Source organism: Narcine bancroftii, chromosome 11, assembly GCF_036971445.1.
Source record: "Narcine bancroftii isolate sNarBan1 chromosome 11, sNarBan1.hap1, whole genome shotgun sequence".
NCBI lineage: Eukaryota > Metazoa > Chordata > Chondrichthyes > Torpediniformes > Narcinidae > Narcine > Narcine bancroftii.
In genome coordinates, this window is record NC_091479.1 from 15,116,652 (window position 1) to 15,137,756 (window position 21,105).

Consider the following 21,105-nt stretch of genomic DNA (forward strand, 5'->3'; position numbering starts at 1 on the left):
CTCAGGGCCTTCTAACCGCTATTGACTTCCATGGTTTCCATTCAGCCTCTGCCTCTCCCTTTCCCTATCCCTATGCCTCCTTTCCTGCAACTCTTTCTCATTCCCTATCCCTCCATATCTTTTCCTTCAGGTTTGCAGTCACCGAGTCACCCATCTACCCCTGATCAGTTCTCAGCTTTCCTCCCCAGCCTTTCGATCCATGTCCACCTACGGCCACTTGTTTGTTGGCCTGTGCTCCTCCCCAGTGACATCACGAGGGTTGGCGTTACCCAGTGCGGTAACTCCTGGTGTCACCCCACTTCTCTTCCCCCCCCCCCTTCCTGGACCTCCTCCCACACCAGAACATACAGAATCCTTAGTAATGTTCTTTGCCCTAACGTTACTCCTAAATCATAATTCCCGTATATCACTGAATGTAGCGGCAATAAACAACAAGAAAAATTAAAATTACACCTTTAAATTACAATATCATACCCCCAGCCTAAATGTATTTACATTTACATAGGTTCATGTGATTAAAGTGTAAAATCTTTTCCTTTAATTACTACTGCATTCTCAAAAATGTTATTGATCCAGATTCACAAATACTAATGGCCACGATATTGTAGCTAAAACACCAGAAAATTTGACAAAAGCAGCGACTATAAAATCACCATCAGCAACAAAAACAACAGCGCGCGCTGATGGCGAGCGCAGATGAAACCATGTGATTCGAAGGGTCATGGTGATTGGGTAATAATGACAGCTCTGACCGGAGCACATTAGAAAGTTCAAAAAGTAAATTATTATCAAGTTTCAGCCTTGTAGGTATATTGATAGGTTATAGGTTAGAGGAAGGAACGTTTTGTAGGGCGGGTATCATGAGCTGCAAATTTGGGTGAAGCACTGGGTACAAGATTATGGTTATGTTTGTAGAGAAGGAGAAAGGAGCTTATCAATCGTAATACTGCATGCCACAGTGGAATTATCAGTGGTAATAAATACAATTAGAGCCGTCACACTATGCCAGTTATCCCTTAAATTCGGACCAGATCAATACCTACAATTCTCCCGCACACAACTGGCAGACAGATTGTAGTTACAGAATACATATTACTCAACCTGTATCAAGGCAGGCCTGAAGCAAAGAGAATTGTAAACTTATTATAGCTGTATGTAGTTTATGCCAAGACATAAACTGGAAAGTGAGTAGAATTCACCTGTGAAGAAAGGTTTGACCAGAGATTAAGTTTGTTATTTTTCTTTATTTCTGGAGAGGAGGAATGAAGATTTGGCCAAAGAATTGAATATTCCAGATTCATTTATTGGCATGTAATAAAACAGGAAATGTAATATTACACAAAATTTCCTTTAGAAGTTGTTCAGAGCCCCTTTCAAGCTAAACACAAAGATAATTTCAGATTTGCTGTATCACATTGGACGTTAAATTAACCTATATTGAATTCAAAATGTTTAATCGCACGACGATCCTGGTGTTAGTTCAATTGACTTAAAAATATTTTGCCGCTGATTTTCATTTATACTCAGCATCTGATGCCTCTTGTGTCAGTGTCAAACAATGGTCGGCCAGCGTTGATGGATTCCAGTTGTCCTGATACCGCTGTTCCATGGTCATAATGTCCTGGTGAAACCTTTCACCATATTCATCACCAAGATCCGAAGGGGAAGATGTCCACGTGCGAATGCAGAAAATGAATTTGCAACGGCGTGTTGGACTTCATGGTTTTTGTATGGTTGAGGGAACATTGCTCTCCACCAATCAATTCCTTCATCCTAACCTGGGCGCCATGGTTAGCATAGCAACGCTGCTATGGCGCCAACAATTGGGACTGGGGTTTGATTCCCGCATTGCCTGTAAGAAGTTTGTACGTCCTCTCCATGGGTTTTCCCCAGGGCTCCAGTTTCCTCCCACCCTTCACCAGGTATTTTAGGTCACTTGGATGCAATTGGGCCTGTTACTGTGCTGTATGTCTAAACTTAAAACTTAATATTTAACCAAACCTAGAATTGCTGGAAGGACTCAACAGGTTCACTCCATCAAGGATATCTACAAGAGACAGTGTCCTAAGAAAGCAGCTTCTATCCTCAAGGAGCCCCACGCCCTCTTCACCTTTTTCTTTCGGTGTTGACCCCATTTGGGACTCTGCTCAAAGTTTATGGGCCCCCTTCACTAGTTTTGGTTTCTTGCGTACTTCCCCTTACCGACTACATTAAAAAAAACATTAAAAATATTGATGTTACATGAGGTGAAAACAAGGCTTTTACTTAAATGTGCTGTGGCCCTCAAGGGGCTCTGGCTGTAATGGATTGATTGGTCTCCAGAGATGGCAAGCTAAATTCCACTTGTCCTTGGGAGTGTAAATCAAAATTGGAATCTGTTGATTTATAAATAGAGATTTCAACCTAATGAGAAGAGATGAATAGGTTCAGGAGGAAGTTCTGTGATCTCTTTGCTCTCCCCTACCTCACCTTGACCATACCGGGTCTTCCACGTCTCACGCCATCTTACCTAAGAAGTAGATTCTTCATTGACTCTGAGTTAGCATGCTATTGAAGGTTGCGGGTCAACTGCCTCGCTTGCTTTTGTTATTTCAACCTGTCCTTGTCCTCAGTTTATTATGCGGCTTATTCCCAACAACGTGACTCACCAAAAGGGAAAACCAAAACCCTGCTTGCATCAGCTAAGATGTATTCAGCCCTCCAGAAACCCACATCACCCTGAGATAATCAGTATTTATTGCCACGCACGCCCGAGCATCACAGAATGTATTGTTATGCGGTAGCTTTGCCGGTGCCAAAATTGATATAAATGACATTTTTAAAAATAAATAGTGAAAAAAAAATGAGGTGATGTCTGTAGTTCGTTGTCCATTCAGAAATCTGATGGTGGAGAAGAAGATGTCTGTACCATTGGGTGTTCGTCTTTAGGCTCCTTCTTCTGCATTTCGAATGGGAAATCGCTGACACTAAAACTACGCCCCCTTTTTCGAGATGTCTCCCTCTCCCCCAAGGGGAAACATCTCAGCATTTAAATGACATTATTCATTAGCCATGCAAGAGTGATAAGATCCATTATGGAACACCTGCAGGCCGGGGTGGGGGCAATTATAGCACTCCAGAAAAAACATTCTTTCTCCCCGGGGATGTGAATGACATCTTTGCATCTCCCCCTCCTGAGACCAGGCTCAACATCTGTGTGAATGAACATGCTGCTCCATCAGAGAGGATGCATTCTTCTGATATAAACAGCAGAATATTTTGTGGAGGCTCCCTTCCGCTTAAATCCTTCAAGTGGGAGCCATCCTAATTAAACCTTAATCTGAAGAACCTACTGCAGGAGGAGAATTTCATTTTTTGGACAGAGTGAACCACTCTGCTAAATGAAGTCGGAAATTAATAGCGTAGCCAATCACAAAGCAAGTGCCAGCCAGTTTTCCTGACGGGAGACATAAATTTCATCACGTTAAATCAAAGCTTCTGGGAATGGATAACCGGAGTTGCACAGAGAATAATGACCATTATTGCTATATTTTCCTCCCCATCCTCTCCTTCTCCCACTGTGTAACCTTCGGAAATATTCAGAAGAATGTGCAGGAATCGGCCATCTAGCCCGTCATGCCCTGCCATTTAAACGTGATTGAGCATGGACTTAGCTCCACCTTCCTGCCTTTCCCCCAGAAATCTCAATTCCTCTGCTAATCAAAAATCTATCCGAGTCCAAGTACATTATGTGGGATACCTCCTACTGCTTCCTTGGCCAGAGAATTTCTCTGTTCTCTGTAGCCGCTTTCAGGTGGCCAGAATACTCCGACGTAAAGCCGCCGCCTCAAATACCCAAATGTGGCTGTTGGGAGACCACCTGAAAGCGGAGATCCCTGACCCGAGGGGGACTTACCCAACCCTCCTCGGGTCAGTGAGTGTATTTCTCCGCTTCCGAGCGCTCCCCCCCCCCCCCCCACCCCAGGCACCTGAAAGCGGGCGCGGCCACAGCCGGCAGGAGCCAGCATTTGCTCCGTGGCGCCAGAACGGCGCCTTCAGCGCTGCCACCTGAATGTCGCTTCGTGCACACCCGCGGCCGGCTCCGGAGCTGCATTCCCCCGGTTCGTCCACCTGTAAGTGGCTTTAGAGAAGCAGTTTCCTCCTCATCTCAGTCCTAAATCCATTCCCCTGAATCTTAAGGTTATTCTCATCTATGAGAGGAAACAACTTTTCCGTTTCTATTTTATCTATTCAGAATTTACTATGTTTCCATTAGATCCCCTCTCATCTAAATATGATGAGGTTAACTACAATTAACATGTCCGTGTGATATAAATTGCTATAATCTTATGAATGTTTGCAATCACGTCAAGATTTTTTTTAAACTTCAGGATCAGGTAAGGCCATCATTTATTACCCATCCTTAATTACCATTTGTGGATTTTGGACTGCAGGCACGTAACCGAACATCTAAAGGCAACGCTGGCATCAGAGAGCAGCAGCAATCATCAAGGATCCGCACCACCCAGTCATGCTCTGCTCTCGCTGCAGCCATTAGGAAAGAGATATACCATATATTTTGGCATATAAGACTAATGACAGATAGGTTGACGCCTCTTTTTTAGCCTCATTTTAATGGTGTATAAGTCGACCCCAATTTTCGGACGGTCCGGGGCTCCCAGCAACAATCCAAAACTTTTTAAAACTCTCCAATCCCCAAGTAACCAAGCTGTAAAGAAGTAAAAAGAAACCAGGCAGGAGCGGCGACCTCATTCTCCCAAGTAGGAGTGGCAAAATCGTTCACCCAGCAGGAGTGGGAACCTCAGACCTACGTGAACCACATTCTCTGGGCAGGAGCGATGACCTCAGATTCCCTGCGGCTCTATATAGTCATTGTAGAATGTCTGGGTGGGTTATGGCGGATCCTGGTGATAGGGAAGTGTCGGGAACGGCGGGGAGATGCTTCCAGGGTTGATATACGCAGCATCAAACAGTTTTCGACGTGAATTTCTCAAAAGTATATCTGGTGTATAAGTTGACCTACATTTTTTCAGTACTTTTTGAGGGTCTTATGACATGAATTATACTCTGAAATATATGGTAGGGGCCACAAGTCTCACGCCACCAGGTTGAGGAACAGCTGCTACCATCAGACTCCTCAACGACAAACTCAGTCAGGGACTCAGCACTTTATTGACTTTTTCCTCTCCGTATTGGACAGTCATTTTGCTTACATTTCTTTATTTGTTTATACAGTATGTGTTTGTTGAGCACAGTATTTTTTTTCACTACCGGTAAGTCGTAATCCTGATCAGTCTGACGGAAAGAAGAATCTCAGGGATGTATGTGATGTCTGACAATAAATCTGAAATATATTGGCTTTTGAATGCTTTCAAATTTCTGTTTGCTCAGGTCAACTCACTCCATCGAACCCTCTCATTGTTGTACACGCCGACCAAATCGTCTCTCCAGTTCCAAGTAAACAACCTCAGCGTTGCCAATCTTTCCTCGCAACTGAACTTGACAACATCCTCCCGTGTACTCTCTACCCCCCCCCCCCCCACCCCCCCCCAGCTATCACATCCGCTCTTCCTGTAATGCAGGGTTAGCCAATAATGTTGTTGCGGAAACTTGGGGAACCAGAGGAAGGCTCACAATCTGGCTCTGTTTGCCTTTGGTGGACCGTATTTGTGAGCCAATTTTCATTTCCCAATGCTGGCTTTATGTAGAATGAGTATATTAATCCAATTCCTTATGTTTGGAACAGCTCTTTCAAGAGATAAAATAAATTGAATGCTTCTTTTGATTCTACATTTGCCGTGCTTTTCATTTTAAGATCATCAACGTTGTATTATTAGTTTACAGCCTGCATTTTGTTTTCTGACAGTTCTTGTCCAGGGAACGAGGTGACATTTCCTGAGCAGATGCACCAGAAACACTTCCTTCTTGGCTCCTCAGTTTCACACCCGTTGGACTTTCTGTTTAGCTGTGTCACTCTATTTGAATGAGATCACTGCCTTTGACTGAAAAGGTAAAACCTTTCACTGTAATGGTTTCATGCTGGCAGTTAAATGACTGGACTACAAATCTTCCTCCTTTATATAATTTTAAAAAATTTAATTTACACAGTAACAGTTCCTTCTGGCCCACAAATGGTGCCTCCCAAATACCCTACAACTTACGTTCATAATGAAAAGTGGGAGACATGGAGAGAACGTACAAACTCCTTACAAACAGCACAGGATTTGGACCCCAGTCACTGGTGCTGTAATAACATTGCACCAACCACCGCAATTTCTATCTTATTCTTGATAAAGGGTTCAAACCTGAAATGCTGACTGACTATTCTCATCCCTGGATGCTGTCTGACCGTTATTTTTTGTGTGGGGGGGTTGTTCATGGACAAAGATCAATGGCACCTCGAGAAAGAAAAAGAAACGAGCACAACTCCAGGATATTCCCAACCTTCCAAAAGAAGCATCATTCACTCGTAATCTGAGGGGGTCATCTAATCCTCCCGGTGCTTGCGTTGTGACCTCCTCTGCATCGGAGAGACTGGACAATCGTTTCGCTGAACTCCTCCGCTCTGCCCACTCCACTGGCGGAGCTCTGCCACTTCAATCCTGCGCCCCACTCTGCCCATGGCCTCATCGTGGACTGCCAAACTGAGCCCACCCAAAAATTGGAGGAGTATCACCTAACAATATTCCATCTGGGCACTTTCCAACCAGATGGCATGAACATCAACTTGTCTAGTTTCCATAAGGCCCCTTCCTTGTCCCCTTCTCTTCCCCATCCCTCTGTCACCTATCCTTCAGCTCTCCACCCCTTCCATGTCCATTCGGAGAGCTATATCACCTCCCCCCCCATCAATTCTCACCTTTTTTTCTCTCTTCTTCCTTTTCACCGGTATTAACCACTAGGTTGAGTAGGCTTAAACCTAGACGCCCGGAAGGGAGGGGAGCCTGAGACCAAAAGAAAATGGTTTAAGTGAGTGTAGACGAGTATTCTGGATGATATTTCAGTATTTTTGTATATTTTTTTCATATCTGGAATATTACAAATACCATTTTGTTTTCTGAATTAGGCTCCAAACATATAAACATTTAGAAGTAATGCTTTTTAGGATTTTTGTACTGCAGCTGTGAGATGTGTTTACCACGACAATGTTATTATGTCACAAGTTGGCATTAACATGGTTAAAGACAGGGAGTGAAACTTGTTGGAGCATGAGCACCAGTATTGTGAAATCTGTAAAATAGGACGGTAACAGAAAACGTTACTTTACTAAGTCCATGTTTTACCGCTCCCTTACAAATGGCGAGAAAGATCAGGAGAAGTGGCTGTGCTATTTCTCCAAACACATTCTGTTTTAACCGCAAACTGTTTTCAAGTGAAGGCCAGGCTTGCTTACTCGACAATACTAGTTAAAACGTGATTACGTGAAAGCACTACTACAATTAAATTTCTTGCTTATACATGTGGTACATTATACATAGTACAACGATACAAGTTATTTAATTTCACTTTATTCTATTCAATGAAGGGTAGGGTGGGGGGCAAGTTCAGGGGAAGCCTTACTAAATCTCAGCCTAGGGGCCTGGGTGGTAGTTAATCCACCACTTCCTCTCACCCATATCCACCTCCGACTTCTTGCCTGTGGGGCTGTGCTCCTCTCCCTGCCCCCTCCCCTCAATTTTCACTTGGACGCCTGCCAGCTTTTTGCTCATACACTGATGGACGGCTCAGGCCCAAAACGTTGGTTATATATCCTTATTTTTGCTGCATAAAGAACACTGTGTGACTGGCTGTGTTTCCCCAGCACTTTTTTGTGTAAACTACAATCACAGCGTCTGCAGACTTTCTTGTTTAACTAAATTCCCAACCAACAATTTTAATCCAGGATTAGTGGACAAGAAATTGCCTTGTTTTATCCTAGAGATGTGCTCCGTACAAACACAGTTTACTTTTTCTTTCTAGATGCGTTTTTCTTCCTTGCTCGTAAACAACTCCAGAAAAAGAAAACATTCCCAAACCTACTTTGAAAACCATTGACATCATATTTTGCACTGAGGCACGATGATTTATACTGCTGCCAAATTCGAGATGCAAGATGTCTGCTGGGAATTCAAAAGGCTCTCGGGAAAGATAACACCGGACAGCGAAGATTTTGTTCCCTGAACAATTTTGGGTGTATTTTAAAGATTTTGGGCTACTGATCACGAAAATCAACTTAGAAGTTTCCTATCATGTACTGTTTTTTTAAAAAAAAAGGTTATTATTTGTGTGATTTCCTCTAATATTTTAAATCTCCTTCACGCATACAAAACCACGAAGTTCAACATGTCAATGAAAATTCATTTTCTGCATTCGCCGATCTTGGCCCAGTTGTGGAAGAATAAGTTTTATGAATATGCTTCACAAGGGATTAATGCATTAGGTGAGGCTTTCAGTTACTGCAAACGCGGGAAAGTAATTGCTTTTGAACATCTGTGTCGAAGTGAGGTAGTATTACCCACAAGAATGTCAGTATGTGTCAAGATAAGGAAACACTCCGATCTTCCCAGACAACTCTAGACATTACAAGGTCACGCGTAATGGTAAACACAAAATGCAGCTCGTGTGAAACTTGTGAGGGTCTGCGCACCTTCTGCGTAAATGAACGGCAAACACTCAGGTACTTTGAGTGTGTGGGACTCAGTGCAGAGAACAAGTCACTGAACGCTTTCTTGAAGCCCCCTCACTCCGGCGAGCGTAACAAAGAGTTAATAAAGGAGAAGTCATATGTTTACTTGGCTCTGCTATCTGTTTTCTTGGAATGCGGGCTGAGTTTAACATAGTTTGTGACGAGTGTGGTGAAAGGTTTCACCAGGACATGGCGACCATGAAAAAGCGGTACCATGGAATCCATCGACGCTGTCCAACTATTGTTGGGCACTGACACGAGAGGCATCAGATCTGAATACAAATAAAAATCAGTGGCAAATCATTTTTGGTCTGTTGAATTAATGCAATGTGTCAGCACCATGATATGATTAAACATGCTAAATTCAATAAAGATCAATTTAATTACTTTGCTTTGGCTTGGCTTCGCGGACGAAGATTTATGGAGGGGGTAATGTCTACGTCAGCTGCAGGCTCGTTGGTGGCTGACAAGTCCGATGCGGGACAGGCAGGCACGGTTGCAAGGGAAAATGGGTGGATTGGGTGTTGGGTTTTTCCTCCTTTGTCTTTTGTCAGTGAGGTGGGCTCTGCGGTCTTCTTCCAAGGAGGTTGCTGCCCGCCAAACTGTGAGGCGCCAAGATGCACGGTTTGAGGCGAGATCAGCCCACTGGCGGTGGTCAATGGGGCAGGCACCAAGAGATTTCTTTAGGCAGTCCTTGTACCTTTTCTTTGGTGCACCTCTGTCACGGTGGCCAGTGGAGAGCTCGCCATATAACACGATCTTGGAATCAATTTAATATTTCTCCAACTTCCTACGTGATTCAGCAAATCTGAAAAGATCATTGTGTTCAACTTGAAGTTGTCTAACATAATTCACTTTTTTCCAGGAAGCAAAGCTTTTGGAGAAAAAAGATTGCTGTCCAGTATCATTTAATGAAGTTGCATGCTTTGAGTTCAATATTGGAATGTATTTAATTTGCACTTGCTGTGTGTTCATAGATTACGTAGGAGATACACACAGATACAGCCCTTTTGTTCCAACCAATCAGTTCTGGTGTTTCTACTCTATTTGAGTTTACTCTTTCTCTTTCCTCATATAAATTTATCAAGTTGATCTTCTAATCTGTATCGGAGCTGAGAGGGAATATGAGATTTCCAGTGTGGAGTTTGCATGATCTCCCTGTGAATGACTAGAGTTCCTTTGGGTGCTCTGGTTTCTTCCCACATCTCAAAGACTTGCAGGGTGGTTGACTGATTGGGTGTGGTCAATTGCCGCGAGGGTGTAGGTGAATGGTAGAACCTGAAGACTGCGGGGAGGGTAATAAAATGTGATTCATGTACGATTCATGTGGATTGATGGTCGGATCCTTAACAGAGTGGAGGAACAGAGGGACCTTGGGGTGGAAATCCATACATCTCTAAAGGTCGCTGCGCAGTTTGATAGGAGAGTTGAGAAGGCCTATGGGATGCTGGGATTTGTTCAAGAGTCGAGAGGTCATATTGCCACTCACCAAATCTCTGGTGAGCCCTCACTAAGAATCAATTCCAGTCACCTCGTGAATGTGAACGCTGACAGGGTGCAGAAGAGATTTATCAGGATGTTGCCTGGATTGGAAAATGGGTCTTATGAGGGCAAGATTAGCAGGAGCAAAGAAAGAAGCAAGGAGACTGAATAGAGACCCACGTGATTCTGAGAAGTGTAGATAAGTTGGAGACCCAGCTCCTTTTACCCAGGCAAGGAACAGCAAACAGCAGAGGGGATCTGTAAATTGTGAAAGAGTAGGGGAGACATCAGGGTCAATTTTAACACAGAGAGTTGGAATGCTTTGCAAGGATTGTGGTAGAGACTGAAATATCAGGGGCCTGTAAGAGACTCTTAGACTCTTAGACAGTCACGTAGAGGTAGGAAGGGTTTAAGTCAGAATAAATAGGTCGGCACAACATTGAGGGCCGAAGAGCCTGCCTGAGGTGTAATATTTTATTTTCTATGTCCTACAGTGGTCAATGAATCAAGGGGTCTGTTGCCTGGGTGCATGACTCCCATTTCAATGACTCCACATGAAGAAGGTGTTTGGCATTCTTGCCTTCAATGGGCAGGGAATCGAGCACAAGGTGGCCAACATATTGAAGGACCTAAACACTCACCTCATAGCTGCCTCAGTCGAGGAGAAGGCTCAAAAATGCATGCCAACAGGCAGTTTCTACCCTGCAGCCATTAGGCTCATGAATGAACCGCACAAATGGTGCTAACACTTGGCATGAAGTGATCTTTCATTTCTTTGGAACTCTGTAAACTGTGCTCTTCTCAGGCCTCTTTGAATGTTAGAGATAACCTGTTTTAATGCTTGCAAAATAATGTTTCTCATGATACAAGGTATAATGAAACAAAGAATGAATTTGCGTTTGGTGCCAAACATGACCCTATACAACCCATGCTCACCTCATGCTTGAATATCCCAAATCAATCCGTGTCGGTTGTTAGTGGAACCGTAGGGAATCCTTACTTCATAGGTGCCAGCGGAAAAACAGAGTCCCGAGAGTCTCCGATTCACCATATACGGGCACCTGATTTGTCGTAGACACCCCGAAGCCTGGATGCCACCCCCCGCAGCGCCGTTGCAACTATCCCCATTCAGCACTTCCGCAACCCCCCCGTCCAGCGCCACCGCTGAAACTGCCACCCCACCCCCACGTCCAGAGACCCTTCTAGTTGGAGTGTCTTTGTTTTGAGTGAAATCGGAAATCAGTGCAATTACTTAACGTACCGCCGTCATTATGATTCAAAACATTCCAAATTCTGAAAAGCGTCTGGTCCCAGGAGTTTTGGATAAACGATTCTGTACCTGTATTTGAAATGAGCGGCCAGAGGAAACTATAGAAGTTGGTAAAATGAAAGTTCAAAAGACACTTGGACAGATGTATGGCTAGGAAGGGCTAAGGAGGACCAAATGCAGGCTAGCATTCTTGCTGCATGACTATGTGACTTTTTACCTGTTGGAATGAGTTCCAGTTGTTTCTGCTCTTTTGGAATATGTTTTTTTCCCAGAATTCCTTATCAGATTCCTTGGTGAAAGTCTATTATACATTGTTGTCAAGCACTATTATAACTGGTGTAGGAGTTTAAATCGAGAGAAAAAAAAAGGGCTAATTGCTGATTTAATTAAGAAAATTACCTCACCTCCAAGCCATTTGAATCTGCAGGAAGGAATGTTTAACTTATCTGTAAAAATTTAAACCCCGCAGCGACTTAAAAACGCTTGGCAGCTGTGCTTTTATAGAGAAGGGGAGCTTGTGTCGGGCGCAGGGATCCCACGGAATCCCCCTTTGTGGGAAAGTGCGGTGAGGTGGCTCCTTGCAGCTGGTTCCTGGAGTCAGGGGTAGCGAAGTGAGCGAGAGAGGGGAGAAGGAGGGAAAGAGAGAAGGAGACAGATAAAGAGAGAATAGAGGGGACGGGGGGGGGGGGAAGAGAGAGAAAGAGGGGACAGAGGGAGAGAGAGGAGAGGAAGACAGATGAAGAGAGAGTAGGGAGGACAGAAGGAGAGACAAAGGGGGACAGAGGGAGGGAGAGGAGTAGGAGGGAACAGAGGGAGAGAGTAGGAGGAAACGGGGAGAAAGAGGGGACAGAGGGAGAGAGAAAGAGGGGACAGCGAGAGAGGGGGGGGGACAGAGGGAGAGAGGGGGGGACAGAGGGAGAGAGAGGGGGGGACAGAGGGAGAGAGAGGGGGGACAGAGGGAGAGAGAGGGGGGACAGGGAGAGAGAAAGAGGGGACAGAGGGAGAGAGAGGGGACAGAGGGAGAGAGAAAGAGGGAACAGAGGGAGAGAGAAAGAGGAGACAGAGGGAGAGAGAAAAAAGGGACAGAGGGAGAGAGAAAGAGGGGACAGAGGGAGAGAGAAAGAGGGGACAGGGAGAGAGAAAGAGGGGACAGAGGGAGAGAGGGGGGACAGAGGGAGAGAGAGGGGGGACAGAGGGAGAGAGAGGGGGGACAGAGGAAGAGAGAGGGGGGACAGAGGAAGAGAGAGGGGGGACAGAGGGAGAGAGAAAGAGGGAACAGAGGGAGAGAGAAAGAGGGAACAGAGGGAGAGAGAAAGTGGGGACAGAGGGAGAGAGAAAGAGGGGAGAGAAGGAGAGAGAGAGGGGACAGAGGGAGAGAGAAAGAGGGGACAGAGGGAGAGAGAGAGTAGGAAGGGACAGAGGGGGAGAGAGAAGAGTAGGAGGAGAGAGAGAGTAGGAGGGGACAGAGGGGGAGAGAGAAAGGAGACAGAGGGAGGGAGAGAGGAAGACGGATGGAGAGAGAGGAGTAGGAGGGAACAGAGGGAGACGGAAAGAGAGAGAGAAGTAGGAGGGAGAAAGAGGGAAAGTTATAGAAAGAGATGAGGAGGAAGTCTGGGGGGGAGGGGGGATAGAAAGAAGACAGAGAGAGAGAGAGGGTTGACTTGGGGAGAGGGAGGGAAGGAATGCACTGAGGCGTCAGAGGGCAGGATTTGGAGAGTTGCCTGGGATTCGCAGCCACTTCTCCAGCGTGTGGGAGCTTTGCAGAGTCGGACAGCAACGCCGCCGGGAAATTTGAGCCCTGAATCGCAGGGAGGATTTTCTATAGATCTCTCCAGTCGCTTGGCAGGGAGCTCCCGGCTTGCCTGGTCCCGGGATGGCAGGAGTCGAGCGATGGCTGTTGCCCGCGCTGGTGAGCTGGTTCGTCTCCCAGCCCCCGCCCGGGGTCCGAGCGCAGAGCCGAGGCGACGGGCCGAACGGCCACGGGCGGGTGTACAGCCTGCTCCACACCGGGGCGGAGTACGTGGCGGCCGGCCGGGACAACCCCAGGGTCTGGCTGGGAGGGAGCCCCGGGCGGCGCCAGGCTCCGTCCCAGTCGGTGAGGGTCGGCTCGGAGACGGTGAGAGGTCAGACCAGGCACCCGTTCGGCTTTGGACAAGTCCCTGAAAACTGGAGGCTGGGAACTTTTGGTGACCCGACCCACACTCACAGGGACGCGACGCCGTCCCGGAGACAGGAGGGCAGGCAGAGAGCACGGCTGCCCCCTTACGCGGAACCCAGCTACGTCCAGCCACGGTTCTCCATGGGCCAGCCCACCTCCCTCAACTCCTACGACCCCAACTCCGAACATGGGACACTGGAAACTCCGGATGAAGGTCCCTACCGCAGGCTCCCAGTGGATGGTGGTGGAAGGTATCGTTACCCACAGCCCAGGACCAGGTTCAACGAGTATGGAGAGACTAGCTCCCCTTCCAGACCCCAGGGGCAGAACCCCGGACGGGAGAGGCACCAGCAACCCTTTGACGGGCTTGACCGGCGGTACATGCACAGCCTGTACGACGAGAGCAGAGGGCACCCCCCATCCCACCTGCCATCTGCTGGGTCCAGGGGTCCCGCCGGCGACTCGGGGGCCAGGGGGGGTCCTGAAGGGGGCCGCTCTGCTCTCTACCCGCAGCGGAACCACCACGTCGACCCGCGCCCCTCGTCCCGCCACGCCGACCCCAGCCTGGAACACTACCCGTTCCCCAGGGCTCATCCCGATGGTGGGATGGAACCGGGGCACCAGCTCCTTGGATCCCGAATGGCTCTGGGAAGTGTCTTCAGACTGGACCACTCTGGCAGAGGTAACTTGTAAACAAAAATCTATAAACGATCTAGAAGAGTGGACAGACTGCGATTGAGTGCAAAAGCAAAAAGTGCCGAGGATACAGAGGGATATATATAGGTTAAGTGAATGGGCAAGGGTGGCTCTCAAGCTTTTTCTTGCCCCTCACATCCCACTTTAAATAGATTGATCCGTTAAGGGATGGCTTGAGGTGGGATGTGGGGGGGCAAGAAAAAGTTTAAAACCACGGTGTCTCATTGACTCGTGATGTGCGCGGTTTCAGAACTCCAAAGGGGCTAATGACACATTTTCTCAAGCAAAGTATTTCAGGGACAATTGGAGCAGTGGTTCTCAACTTACTAATCACAGAGCACCCATGGCAGAGGGATGACTTAAAGTGGGGTGTGAGTGGAAAGAAAAGGGCTGAGCACCATTGTCGTACAATGTTGGAAAGTGTGAAGTGATCTACTTTGGAAGGAAAAACGGGAGATCCGAATAGTAATTTAAACGGCCAGCGAAGGACCTGGGAGAGCTTGTGCAGGAGTTGTGGGCACAGCAGGTTCTCAAGAAGGCTAATGGAGTGCTGGTCTTCATGACTAGAGGGATTGAATTTAAGAGCAGGGAGGTTATGGCTGCAACTCTACGTGGTACTGGCAAGATCATATCTGGAGTTCTGGTCTCCTAACTTTAAAAACAAAAGGAAGAAAGAAAGGAAAAAGAAACTAGGAGAATGCCAAAAAGAAATGTATTTCTCTTACAAACAATGATGGAGTTAAGGGTTACCAACGGGATGGGCCTTCAAGGGTCCTTCACACTTTCAAACCAACATACTGTAAACGTAGGCTCCATATTTTCAAGAAAAACAGAATTTATAATAATAAATATCATATTTTCTCAGGTGGAATACAAGAATGCAATTCAGCCTCTGATTTCCAAGTTATGGCTATGAACTTCCTAGAAACAACTAAAGCCCATCATAAAAATCCAATATGATACATAGCTAATCTTAGTTTAGAACTCACCACTTTAATATTGCCCAACAAAAATAGCATCTGATCCTGTGGGAGTTTAACCCTTAATATTTTCTCCAAAAATTTTTTAAACTTCTAAGCAAAATGGTGTTACTTTACTGGTCTCCTGACTTGAGGAAGGATGGACTGGCTTTGGAGGCGGTGAAGTGGAGGTTCCAGAGATGAAGGTGTTGGCCTATGAGGAGAGATTGAGTTGTCTGGGATTATACTCACTGGAATTCAGAAGAATGAGAGGGGATCTTGTAGAACTGTATAAAATTATGAAAGGTACAGATAAGATTGTTGTTTCCATTGGTAAAAGGGACCAGAGTTAGGGGATAAAGCCTCAAGATTCAGGATCATAGATTTAGGGTGGAGATGAGGGAGTGGTGAATCTGTGGAATTTGCTGCCCATTGAAGTGGTGGATGTGACCTCAATCAATATATTTAAGACTAGGTTGCATAGGTAAGGGAATTGAGGGATATGGGGAAAAGGCAGGAAGGTGGAGGTGAGCCTATCATCAGATGGCGGAGTAGGCTTGATGGGCCAGATGCCTTACTCCTGCCCCTGTTACTTGTGGTCTTAAAATTACGTGAAACAAGTTGGTCAAGCAAGATGCAAAACACAAAAGTCTGCATACGCCGTGCTTGAAATAAAAACCCAACGCCAACACAGCTCAGCTGGTCAATCAGTGTAGTTTATATAGTAAAGATAAAGAACCGATGTTTTGGGTTTGAGCCCTTCATCGAGGTATGAGCGGATTTACTTGAATGAGAAGGAACAAGATGGAATCTTCAGGAAAGTCAGAGGCATTTTGAATAAGATGAATCCAGAGAAGTTTGACAAGCTCCTCAATGTGGGAGTAGACTCAGAACTCATCCTAAAAGAGGACATCTTACGAGAAGTTTGACAAGCTCCTCAATGTGGGTGTAGACTCAGAACTCGTCCTAAAAGGGGACATCTTACGTGAAGTTTGACAAGCTCCTCAATGTGGGAGTAGACTCAGAACTCGTCCTAAAAGAGGACATCTTACGAGAAGTTTGACAAGCTCCTCAATGTGGGAGTCGACTCAGACCTCGTCCAAAAAGGGGACATCTTACGAGAAGTTTGACAAGCTCCTCAATGTGGGAGTCGACTCAGACCTCGTCCTAAAAGGGGACATCTTACGAGAAGTTTGACAAGCTCCTCAATGTGGGAGTAGACTCAGAACTCGTCCTAAAAGGGAAACATCTTACTGATAGTAGCCATATAACAATGTACAGTATGGAAACAGGCCATATGGGCCCTTCTAGTCCACACCAATTTACGTGAAACTCTACTAGTTCCACCTACCCACTCCCATGCCCATAACCCTCCAACCTTCACATCCATGTACTCATCTAACCTCCTCTTAAATGACAGAATTGACCCTGCCGCAACTACTTCTTCCGGTAGATCATTCCACTCAGCCACCACTCTCTGAGTGAAGAAGCTTCCTCTTATACTACTCCTAAAGTTTTGCCCCCAACCCTTAACTTATGACCCCTCATTCCCCTACCCTCAGGGGAAAGAGCCTGTTCACATCTACTCTATCTATTCCCTTCATAATTTTAAATACCTCTACCAAATCCCCCCCCCTCAACCTTCTATGTTCCAATAAATAAAGACCCAGTCTACTCAATCTTTCTCCATATTCAAGATACTGCAATCCAGGCAACATTTTAGTAAATCTCCTCTCCTTATTGATATCCTTCCTAGAATTTGGAGACTAGATAATAGACGCTGATAAAGGGCTCAATCCAAAAATATTGGTTCTGCATCTTTATCTTTGCTACACTGTTTGACCTGCTGAGTTTCTCCAGCGTTGTGTTTGTTTCATTTGGTCAAGCAAGAATTTGGGAATTTTTTTTGTCCCAAAAAGACCCTGTTGTTTTCTTTAAGGATAATTGAAATTTTTGGAATGCTTGTGTACCTGGTGGGAGTATAGCTGAAGAGCAGGGGGGCAGAGATATTAGTGAAAGAATCAGGGTTTCTAAAACAAAAAAAAAACCTGATCTTTTGCTTTGGACAATAGCATTTATTGCTCAACTCTAAATTATCCTTGAGAAATTGTCGGCAGGTGAGGATTCAAACAACTGGAGATAGTAGAATGTGGAAGAAATCCAGAACATTGGTGGGTCAGGCAGCATCTGTGGAGGGAGAAAAGGTTTGAGTCATGCATCCATTTTGCCACAAAGTTGCTGATGTCGTAGAGGTTGAGACTAGTTCTGGCCACAGGAACGCACTAATCCAGACGGACACCACAGTGCCAGAGGGGTGCGGTAAGGGGCGAGGAGATGCTCGTCCAAGGTGCCGCCTTCTCTTTCAATTGGATGTTTGACATCCTGTGGAACTATTGTGACAAAGTTCTTTCCAGCGCTGAGGCCAATTATTTATCCCTCAGTCATCTTTGCGTGAAATAATTGTTATTTATCCCCGATTCTGTTTGTGAGGCCAAGGTCATTGCTGTGTTTCTCACACAATAACAGCTTCATTTCCTTTTCGAGTGCTTCAAAACAGCCATTTGAAATCTCTTTTTTGGTGATTGCCCCCCGCCCGCCCCCTTAGAACACGAATCAAAGTTTACAGACTCCCTTCCCTCTGAACCAGTGTAGTTTTGGTTTCTTCTGTACTAAAACTAGGGGTGTAACCTCATGTAACAGAAATGAGGGTGGTGAATCTGTGGAATTCACTGCCCGTTGAATCAGCGGAGCCGACCTCAGTAAGTATATTTTTGCAGAGTGGGGGAATTGAGGGATATGGGGAAAAGGCAGGTTGGTGGAGATGAGCCCGTCGTCAGGTCAGCCATGATCTCATTGAATGCCTCGACGGGCTGAAAGGCCAGCTGTTACTTTTATTTTTCATGTACTTACGGTTTCACCTCCTGACCTACTACACAAGAAAGAAATATTTGTTGTATGAGGCGAAAAGAAAACAAGGGTTCTGTGGCCCCCGAGTGAGGTGGTTTCAGGGAAAATGTTGACAGGCGCCCACAAGAAGGTCAGGGGAGGAGGTGCGGGAGGCGGAGCACGCTCCCAAAGGCAGGAGGTAATAGGTGGAGAAGGGAGGGAGGGCACAGCCACAAGTAGGGGGAGGGGGGGATGGCTGGGTGATTAGAGAGGGAAGGGAGTGGAGAGCTGAGGGAGAAAAAAGATGGGGGAAGGAAGGGAGGGAGAGAGAAGAGCAGCTTAGCAGAAATCGGGGAAGTCGATGTTAATGCCATCTGGCTGGTGTATTGATCTGTCTGGGGGCTCTCCAAGTGGAAGGCATTGACGTCAAAATTTCCAGTTTCTGCTAGCCTCCCTTCCCTCATTCCCTCAACTCCCCACCCCTTCCCTCTCTGTTCACCTAGCCATCCCCCCCTCCCCTTGATCACTGCTATTCCCTCCCTCCATTCTCCAATTATTACTTCCTGTCTTTGGGACCATTACCCTGACCTTTTTGTTCGGGTGCTGGCTGACATTTTTCCATACCTCGATGAAGGGCTCATTCCCAAAAAATTGGTTCCGTATCTTTATCTTTGCGATATAAAGGACACTGAGTTTCTCCAGCTTCGTGTTTTGACTTCAATCGCAGTTTCAATAGATTTTCGTGCTTAACTTTAGCTAACAATAATAGTTTGAAGGGCCGAAGGGCTTTGTTTCTGTCCTGTAATGTTCTATGGTTTCTGTGTAACTCATCAGGTGATGATTAATATACATTGGGGAATACAGTACAATGTTCCCATTGCAGTCAAAGTATTGATAATTCAAAAATGCTAGATGAATTTAATTAACCATATAACCATATATGGTTATATGTTAATTCAATTCTTTAAGTCTTCAAGACATCTCAAAGCCCTTCAAGAACATAGGACATAGGAGCAGAATTTGACCATGTAGTGGACCTTCTCTGCCATTCAGTAAGATTGTGGCTGTTCTGATCTTGGATCTGCCTTTCCACCAACACCTTTAATTCCTACATATTCTGGGTAAAATCTATCTGTCGTAGTCCAGAGTCTGCTTAATTACACGGCACCCAGATTTCTTCGGGATAGTGAACTCCAACGATTCATAGCGCCCCAAAAGAAGAACGACCTCTTCATTTCAGTCTGTAATGGTTGACTGCTTATCCTGGGACCACATCTCCTAGTTTGAGACTCCCCATGGTCAATTAAGGAACCATTGCTACATTCAAAGCTATGTCTTTGAAGTATAATCTTATGGTACTGCAGGAACGTTAGCAGCTAATTTGCTTCCAGTATGAAACCTTGATCCCAAATGATTTAATAATATTGGTTGAGGAAAAATTCATGACCAAGGTATCAAGAAGAATCCAATTGGTTTTCTTCCAAGTTGTACCATGGGAACTTTTATCACCACCTGAGTGATTGGGGCCCAGTTTAATAGTTAAAGTCCATAATGTATTGGGCGTCTGCTTGGTATAACATTAAAACCTGCCACAACCATGGCCAGATTGAACCCAACCCAAGCCTGAAGCCATAACTGGCACCTGACCCATACCAGACGTCACCTGCTCTCCCTCTTAATTAGATAAACAAGTAGAAATGGGCAATTCAGCCCATCAAGTATGCCTTGCCATTCACTCATGAGCTGATCCAGTTTCCAACTCAGCCCCACTCACTGGCCTTCTCCCCATAACTTCTGATTCCCTGGCTAATCAAGAACTTCTCAATCTCTGCCTTAAATGCACCCAAAAACTTGGCCTCCACAACTGCCTGTGGCAATAAATTCCACAGATTCACTACCGTCTGAATGAGTTCTTCTGCATCTTGGTTCTAAGTGGACGTCCTTCAATCTTGAAGTTGTTCCCTCTTTTCCTAGATGCTCCCATGAGGGGGGGGGGGGAAGAAGGGGATCCCTCCCATGTCAGAAGCATCTAGATTGACGCACACTAGCGACTCTCCACCTGCCCCTGGCCACGTCATTAGTGTGTGTCAAGCATCAGTAGAGTCTAGTGACACGACAAAATTTTAAAAAGCATCCTCTGGTCCAACGTCAGTGGGGTGGATGGCATTAATGACTGGTAAGTCTCTGCTAGCACCCCCACCACCTTCCCCCCCCCCCCCCACTCTGCCCTGGTAGCTCCCCCCCCCCCCACTTTGAATGAGTCCCCTTCTAACATATGTCCTGGAGCTGACCCTGCTCTTCCCACCATGAGAAACAATCTTTCTACATCAACACTGTCCTTACCTTTCAACATTCGATATGTTTCAAAGAGATCCACCCTCATTCTGATTTAGGGGGTATGGGGAGAAGGCAGGTCGGTGAAGTGAGGTCATAAATTAGCTCAGCCATGATCGTATTGAATGGCGGAGCAGGCTCGATGGGCCATTTTTGGCCTAGTCCTGTTCCTACTTCCTATGTTCTCCTAAGTTCCAAGGAGCACAGCCAAAAGCTGTCAAATGTTAAGTTCTAATCCTTAGTGCATTTATTTAAATTGACCAAAGGAACTTTCAATAATTTTGATCTCTCTGATAGAACTTAAACTCAACAAGTACTTGTCTCTGGAGTCAGACTTGAACCAATAACCCGACTCGTCACTTTAGAGGCAAGTGTGCAAATTTTCAGGCCCACTGAAGTGCTTTATCCGCTTTCTCAGCAACGTGAAAATCCTCAGACTTTCCACAAGTTTTATTTCAGATATTATTTGTTTTTAATTCCCTCCCTCATTGCCCATTAAGTATTACTTATGACTTCTTGCAGGCAGTCCCTCGATAATGACATTACAACTCTACACTGCGGCTAAGCACTTGAGCATTCGAAAGCTAAAGCTGTTCGAGTTGGAGACCTTTTTCTGACTGGAGGCGGATGGGTTATTGCTTGCTCGACGGAAATA

General features: G+C 45.8%; 1 protein-coding gene and 1 long non-coding RNA gene across 3 annotated transcripts in view; both read left to right on the top strand.

Annotated features, from left to right (window-relative positions):
• Positions 1-9,051, top strand: part of LOC138745543 (uncharacterized) — a 41,768-nt gene extending 32,717 nt beyond the window's left edge. The window contains exons 2-3 of the long non-coding RNA XR_011346329.1: positions 5,867-6,010; positions 7,960-9,051. This is a non-coding gene — a long non-coding RNA (uncharacterized lncRNA). The remainder of the gene's footprint in view (positions 1-5,866; positions 6,011-7,959) is intronic.
• Positions 9,052-13,066: 4,015 nt separating this feature from the next.
• LOC138745540 (lysyl oxidase homolog 1-like) overlaps positions 13,067-21,105 on the top strand; it is a 51,667-nt gene continuing 43,628 nt past the window's right edge. The window contains exon 1 of one of the 2 annotated variants that reach the window (XM_069902678.1): positions 13,067-13,326. In XM_069902678.1, the coding sequence (XP_069758779.1) occupies positions 13,308-13,326 (19 nt within the window). In that variant the 5' untranslated portion in view covers positions 13,067-13,307. Of the gene's footprint in view, positions 14,258-21,105 lie in introns of both variants that reach the window. The other variant, XM_069902677.1, reaches the window with a different exon arrangement.